Source organism: Mus pahari, chromosome 8, assembly GCF_900095145.1.
Source record: "Mus pahari chromosome 8, PAHARI_EIJ_v1.1, whole genome shotgun sequence".
NCBI lineage: Eukaryota > Metazoa > Chordata > Mammalia > Rodentia > Muridae > Mus > Mus pahari.
Genome location: NC_034597.1, coordinates 4583278 through 4591414, shown reverse-complemented (window position 1 = coordinate 4591414; position 8137 = coordinate 4583278). Strand labels below are relative to the sequence as shown.

At 39.1% G+C, this 8137-nt stretch overlaps 1 protein-coding gene across 22 annotated transcripts in view; it reads left to right on the top strand.

Annotated features, from left to right (window-relative positions):
* Positions 1-8137, top strand: part of Cadps (calcium dependent secretion activator) — a 447247-nt gene that overhangs the window by 295519 nt on the left and 143591 nt on the right. For 20 of the 22 annotated variants that reach the window (XM_029541729.1, XM_029541726.1, XM_021203711.2 and 17 more), the window contains exon 11: positions 360-572. In XM_029541729.1, the coding sequence (XP_029397589.1) occupies positions 360-572 (213 nt within the window). Of the gene's footprint in view, positions 1-359; positions 573-4963; positions 4976-8137 lie in introns of all 22 variants that reach the window. The other 2 variants (XM_029541724.1, XM_021203708.2) reach the window with 1 other exon arrangement.

Sequence of the window (8137 nt, the reverse complement as noted above, 5' to 3'; positions counted from 1 at the left end):
GGTGATGATACTGGTGATGGTTGTGATGGTGGAGGTGATGATACTGGTGATAGTGGTGATCCTGGTGGTGATAATGATGATTTAGGAAAGAACTGTGTTTATAAGCAGATGTTTAATGTGACTTTTGGAATATTGCCACTAGCAAGACAAAAAGAGAGATATGAGCCAGTCTTAAAATGTTTCTTAAATACCTGGTCCCACTCAGTGGCCCAGTAGTTTACAGCCACCTCATCCAGAAGTCATAAATTGCTCCTCCCCATTCTGTCCCAAGGAAAAGCAGTAGGAATTGCTTTCTAGGGAGTGCTTCCTGTTGATGGTCTCACAGCTCACCTTAAATGGTGGTCTTTATTTTCTTGTAGGTTTAGAGGGTGGCCGAGCCTTCTTCAATGCAGTCAAAGAAGGAGACACGGTGATATTTGCAAGTGATGATGAACAAGATCGAATTTTGTGGGTCCAAGCTATGTATAGGGCCACTGGACAGTCGCACAAACCTGTGCCCCCTACACAGGTGCAGAAGCTCAACGCCAAGGGTGGAAATGTGCCTCAGCTGGATGCCCCCATCTCACAATTTTGTAAGTACATATGCCATTTCTTTCTATCTTTCTTTCTTTTAAATAGTTCTGTAAAGTAAGTCTTCCAAAGTTGAATGAGAAAAATTAGTTGTTTTTATATGTAGGATTCGAAAATCAGATTTGCTAGGGGCATGTAGCTAATGCAGGTGAAACTTGGGGCAAAATCTTAGATGAACGTAATTTTAAAGTGCAATACTTGAGATTCTCTACCAAGGACTAAACAAAGGAATGTATATTTTATATCTATGTCTATCTTTTGATTTTGCTGAGAGTTTGGAATTCGCAGCCAAATGCATATTTGTTTGAGTCCCTGAAATATAGTAGATTCCGTATATCGGTGCTTCGTCTCCTCCTATTAAAAGGAATTTAAAAATAGGGATGATTTGAAATAAACTTAAATCTGCAATTTAGAACCATTTAAAAATAAATGATGACATTATCACATGCAGTGGGAAAAAAAAACCCATGATACCTAAAATCACATTCTGAGCAGAGATATCAGAGACCCGAAAGCAGCCCCAGTTCATCTGCAGTCTCCCTCTGCCTCTGTGTCTCCATACTCTTTGTATTGCCACTTTTTGCCCCAGATCTCCCAATAATTCTAAAACTCAGAATACAGTGAAAGTCAAAGCTATATTTTTATTTTTAGAAAAAAATAAACTAAGAGATCTGCAGATTCATTGTTTACTCTGCACAGAGATCTTCAGCTTTGTCTACGGATAACTAAAGTGTGAATCCATCCACGGAACTGTCATGGCGGTCTCTTATTTTAGTACGAGGTTCTATGTTTCAGCATAGGTCACTGAGCACTTGTCTAGCAAGGAGACATATCAATGAGGAAGTCACACGAGACTCTCTTGCTCTTATGGCTTCTGCATCCCAGTGAACATTCAGGTTACCCCCAAATCAGCCTCCCCCAAAGCCAACCATTTCACACACTGACAAATAGGACAAAAGTAAGAAGCTGGTATTAGATCAAGAGGGTATTAGGCAAATAGACAGGCGAGGAAGGCTTCTCAGACCTTAAGTCCAAATGCTAAGGCTACACCTCCCAGATCTAGGAGGCATGGATATGAGAGCAGAGGTCCCTGCAAGAACAGAGAGTCCAAAGCAGAGGCTGTGCTTCCCTGGGACACTTGCTCATGAGTTGCTCTAGAGTATATATGTAGCGATTTTTCAGCTATAGAAACTATAGAGGGAAATTAAGTTATCAATGAGTCCCACTGCTGTGTATATTTCCATCTGATGAAGGTATGTTTTTTTGGGGGGAAGGCAAACCCCCAGTTCCATACCAATGATTTCTTAAAGGAAGGTGTGTTCTTTGGTTGAACCTGACATACAACTCCATACAGTAGTAGCCTTCCACACAGAAAACTATGAAAGAATACAGAATGCATGAGGCTGGAACTAGAGTAGAGTGGACGGCCCTGCAGTGGCTACCCTTTAGCTGCCCACTCTAAGATTCTGACTGACATAGGGTATCCAATATTTATTTAATTTCTAAATAAAGAGCATCTGTGTAACAGGTCCCCCGCCTCCCTCACTACCTGTCAGCCTATGGTTAGCACATCTGGAAAAGACATTACCCACCATACCCTCCTGCATTCTCTTTGTATGAGAAAAATCCTAATTATAATCACCATTCAAATCAACTTCATGAAAGATCTATTTCAAGTGATATTTGGAAAATTCTCTTCTTTCCAAATGGTCTCCTATTCTCCCAAGATCATTTCACTTTGCATCTCGTGTCTCTTCTGCCATCCACCCACAGTAAGAAATGGCTGTTTGGCTTGTGCTTGGCCCTACATTTCTTCACTAATAGAGGAAAGAGGAAGGACAAGTGGGGGTAAAACTGAGTGGAGAAATGGTGGGAGTGTCCCTCAGCGATAGAGCATATACTTGAAGCATGTCCTCAAATTGTAACATCACCCCCACAAAGGAATTTAGAAGACCCGTGATAGAAGCTGTTAAAGAGGGATAGCCTTTCGTGGAAATACATGAAGGCCAAAGGTAGAGTGTTCCCCATATAGACAGGATTTATTTCATTCAACTGAATGCTCAGTGACTCAGACATGTAACAACCCTATTTGAAACATCTTACATGGGTCATGCAGCAAAATCCTGGAAGGTAGAATTGGAGGATAAGGTCACCCTTGTAGATTATACAAGCTATATTGATTATATCACAAAGCAAATGTGATAGGATGTGCTATAAAATTATCAGAACCTCTGGTAGTTCACATTCTCTAGTGACCCCTTAAACTCTGCATGGAAGGGAAGGACCTTCAGAGAGTGTGAAGTGCCTTCATAGCTGCCTGGTTCTCAAAGAACAAGGCTGCCACATCCAGCCACTCCAATTACCCACTACAGGAGGCTCCTTTCTCACAGTCAATAATGTGAATGGTGCTCATTTAATTGTGCAGTACCCAGTCTTCCCAGATGGGCATCATGTCCCCATGATTAATGCAACCCAGTAACACTGATCTCCATATTCCCACTGTTGCTTTGTTTCATCTGAAGCAGACCCTCCCCCCACAGTGCTTTAGACTGTTTATTGCAACCACAGTACCACCAGGATACTTCTGTTCCCCAAACTTAGAAACCAGCAGAGGATGCCAGTGAAGATGTAAACAGCTCCTTCAGACCCTGAACATTTACGGTTAAGGATAAAGAAACCCACAGAAAAGGTCAGAAAAGGAACCAGGGCTCTGCACTCAGTGGTATAACAAGGCAATTATGTCTGGCAAGCACACAGAAAAATATGGCTTTGAGTGGGACTCATAGGTCTTAGTGGAACTAGCTATAGCACCGTCACAGTCACAGCTGCCTATATTGCCTTAAACCAAAACCGACAAACAGGCCAAGCATTCTACAAGGGAAACCCACCCTTATTTGCCTGAGGCTTTCTTACTTGTAGAAACCAAGTCCCATATCCCAGAAACTCCTCTGTTCAGGGCAAACGGAGCTATGGTTGTCACTGAGGGCAACAAAGCAGGGGAAAGGAAGTATTAATCCTGGTGACGTTCTAAATAGCAAACCTCGGTCATTCGCTTATCATCACAAGAACTAATGAAAGCACAGATTGTCTAGATAGGACAAAAAGGGAAAGGAAGAAAAGATTTTTAAAAAGGAGAGAAAGAAAAAGAAAATCAAGTATTGCATTTTAAAAAGGTTTCCTTAAGTTCCAAAAGGTCAGGGTCATTGCTACATACTGGACTGTGCACACACCTAATTAAATCTTGATTCTGAGTATTTGTTCAAAGCACTTACCATTCTTGCCAGGGGATGGTCTTAATGACTTTTCCATGACTTCCCTTGGTAATTGCTGCATTAGTTTGTACACAGCTGACAGAAGCTACATAGAAAAAGGGAGCCACATAGGAATGTTTGGGGGACAGAGGGAAAAAAATAAGAAACACTCCAATCTTGTCCTGCCACTGTCTGTTCCGAGGAATCCTGGGAACTGGACATTTTGCAGTTTGGGAGAGTTGAGGGTATCTGTGTTTGGGGATGTTTCCAAATTCAGTTTAACTGACTTTTGGGGGGAAGTTGGCATTTTTTTTTCAATTTCAAAAGTTCAATTTCAAAATGAAAAGACATGTATGTCTAAGGAAGAGTGGAGTGGAGTATTTATGTGGAATTGAAAAGAAAACCTGGGAAACTAGATCCTGCTATTCATTTCTTTGTGACTGAAAAGGTCCGGGGAGGGTTCCATCAGCCTTGCAAACCTTTTGTTCTTCTCTGGTTTTTATTTGTATGTGTGCTGTTGATTTAATTTTTCCATTTTAGTTATTTTTTTTATAAGTTGGTACCTAGTTCCACAATTTTTGAACAAATACTTGTAATTCTCCAAATTCTAAGGCCAATATTGCACACTTTGAATAATGTTCAAATTTGGAATTGAGTATTGCCACAGTTCACTGTGCAGAGTGGCTACTCACTGACACCTTATCCCTGTCTGTGGGTATTAGAGAAATAATATAGTGCTCATTTGGTGTGGGGTGGGGAAGAAAGTTTGTTAAGCTTTGCCATTTGGTCAATGATTGCTGCATATAGTGCTTGCATTTACTCGTTTTATTGTCTATTTCTCAACTAACAACTGTTAACTACCTCATGCACCCCAGAGTTGGATGTTGCTGAGAACTGCTCTATTTTTATCACCACTGAGATCATCTTCAACAGTTAGGGGGTTCTGACTACTGCTGGTTTGGGGGAGGTTGATTTTTGTTGTTGTTGTTGTCGTTTTGTTTCATTTTAAGTTTTCTCGTTCAATCTCTGCTCAAACCCAAGAACTGTAGCTGCTAGGTTAGAACTCCTGTCTGCTTTCCTGAGCCTTGTTGCTAGTCTTTATGTTATTCTGGTTTGTTCCTTCTTACCCTGCTAACTTCTAGCTGGACTGAAGGGTAAGTGCTCCCCTATAGCTAGCACAGCTCAGATAATCTGACTCGATTATCTGACACCTGCAATGTGCTTCCTCTCTCCTCTTCAATCTCCCTCATGTCTAGACTTTGTAGTACAACTCTCGTGTTATTTTCCTGACCTTAGGTTTGAAACGTAAGCTTCCATACTGAAGCTAGGATGCATGTCATGTGTGCATAATTGCCTCCTCTCCTTGGCTTTCATATTGGCATCAAATGAACTTTTGAGTAAAGCCAACCAGGGACTTCTGATGCTTTCCATTCCAAGAATATTGATTAATATCACAACGAAATGGCCAGCAATGCCACTGTCTCATGGAATCCACAGTTACCTGACTGCTCAATGCCTGAAAACAGATCATTTTGCACTTTGACACAATGATGTGTTGTTGTTGTTGTTGTTGTTATTGGTCCCCCTGCCCCAGTCAAAAGATTAGAATGGTCAGCTACGAATGGTGTAACCATGGATACAGTAGCAGATAGAAAGATGAAGTAGGAAATCCACTAATCTAACTGAGCAATATTTGAAATCGAAAGCTACAATTAATAAATTATTTGAGCCTTAGAGAACGTATTCAACTTGGCTTACTGGTATATCCTCAAATAAAACCCATTGAGGATTGATTTTGAAAGCAGAGCTGTAAAACATAGTCCATCCACAACAATGGCAAGTTAAAGACATGAATGAGTCCATATACTCAATTCACAAAGGTTTTTGGTCCAGGATCTCACAGTCCCCAGGAGGATTTTGAGCTCTCCACCATTCTGTTCCTCCCCCAGGAACAATGACAACAATAACTTGGTCAACTTCATTTGTATCTCTATTAAATTTTCTAAATATAAACCTCTAAGAAACAGAAAAATCAATACTTTAAAACTTTAGGAAAAGCTTTCTCTATTCTACTTTTAACGAAAGAGAGTTTACAATTTCCTTATTCATATAGGATCAAGCTGTCTACATGAAGTGTGTTGAGAGAAGATGTAACATTAGAGAGAGCTAGACAATTTGGTCAAGAGAGCAGGCAAATATGTATTTGAGTTATCTGAATGCTAATTTAGAAAACTGTAGGTCATACCATTCCTCCTGATCATTTAACAGTAGCCTTTTCTTACTTTTTTTTTTTTTTTTTTTGGTTTGGTTGTTTTATTTTAATTTGCTCTTTATCCCTTTCTTTCTCTTTTATTTTGCATACATGTACCCCTGGCTAGCAGACTGATGTTTTCCACCACTCCCAGAAGATACTTAACTTGACTTTTCCTTCTTTTGAATATCTGACGAGGCATCTTAGCAGCTTCCGATAGGCGAGAAGTTAGTGGGAATGTAGGACTTTGTTCTGCTTTGGTTTCTGAATGAGAGGACGAATGACTAGAGGGCTGACTGGTTCTGTTCTGAGTGAATTGACATGTATTTTCACATGCATTGCTGTCCTAGTAGATTTTCTAATAGTCATTTGCCTTATTTCTTACAGTTTTATTTTTTGCCACATCTTCTATTGTCAACTTGCAATTGCTACATTGCAGGAATGCAATACCAAAGAATTAATCCAACAGCCACGTAATTTGTATGACCCACAACACACTATAAATCTTACTCTTATTGTTAAGACTAAATGATTTTTAAAAGGACTCTATAGTAAGTGAGGTCCAAATATTTCAAAATATCATAATCCAACCTAAAGAAAATAAATTAAATGAAGATTCATTCGTATTGACTAATATTTAACAAATTGTTATCTAATCACTTGAGTATTATCATGTTGTAAGATACATTATTAATTAGCTATAGAACATTTATCTTTGTTTATATAGTAAGAATTATAAAATTAATTAAAATTAAATAATTATAAGAGGACAATTCATTGAAAATGTAGTAATTGCAATAGGGAAAATTACAAAACATTTATTATTTTGGCTTTGGATTATTGACAAAACAATAATCTCTGTTGTAATATGATTTTTTTACTCAAAGCTACTGTCTTTCAAAGAACTAGAGGAAGTCAGCCCTGAAGTTCACGTTTGCCCTTTTGGGCGTTTTGCCGTGGTGGTTTTCAAATGCCATGTGACCCTTGGCCTCCAAAGATGCCATCTTCTTCCAGCCATTCACAATGGCGTGCTTCTAGTCAGAGACACCAAGAAGTGAAGCCATTCCCAGGCAAGAGGTCCACACTGTACCTCAGGGCATGGGAGAGCCAGTCTCATGCTGTGCACAGCTCAGGCAGGGCACAACATTCCCTCGTTCATGGACTATAACAAGAAAGCACTTCTAGAAAGATGTGTAAACAGCCGGCTGCCACCAGTCATTGTCAGTTCTTGATGTCATGTCTTCTGATGAGGCTGACGACTGTCATTGTTCGTTACTGTCCAGAGCATACATTCACTCCCGCACTGTCAAGCAGATATGACATGCACACATTTGCCATATAAGACACAAAGTCACCTTTTAATTTACAGTTTGAGTTCACAGATGACTTTCGAGTTACATTAGCTATTCACTTGCCTCCAGCGCCTATCCAGAGCAACAAGCGTCCGGTGTGGTGTGTGCTCCAAATTTCAGAAATGAAACAGCTACTCCTGCTTTGGCACAAATGAGACACCGAGATAAAAGAGCCTTCTTAGACAATTTATTAGTAAGCTATCATAATTATGTTCAGCAGCAGAATTCTTTCTCATTTTCACATAAAGTTCCAAAGCATAACATTACAAAATAAAGATAGTTATTTACCTTTTTTTTTTTAAATCCCTAAGCTGTTGTGATAATAGTGGGGGGGGGAGGAATTAAAAATTAGAAATTTAAAAACTACTTTATCCATTCAAGCAAAGTATGTGTATTTGGTATACACTCTAAATGTACCTAAAATATAGTTTTCTAAAATAAAATCATATAATATGCTTTCTGATAATAGAAGGTATTATGAAAAACTATTATGTAATTTTCTAATCATATCAGCTAAAAAAAAAAAAGACATTATCAACTGTGAACTGATCCCAGACATCATAACCTCCTAAGGAGCATCATAAATGTCAGGTAGTCTCTTGGGCACTAGTCACAGGAATTTCAATAAGAGAGATTAAATGAGGATATAAAGTCCATAAAATGATAGTACTGTAGAAAACAGTATTGTTTTTTTTTTTTTTAAATTCCTTAAA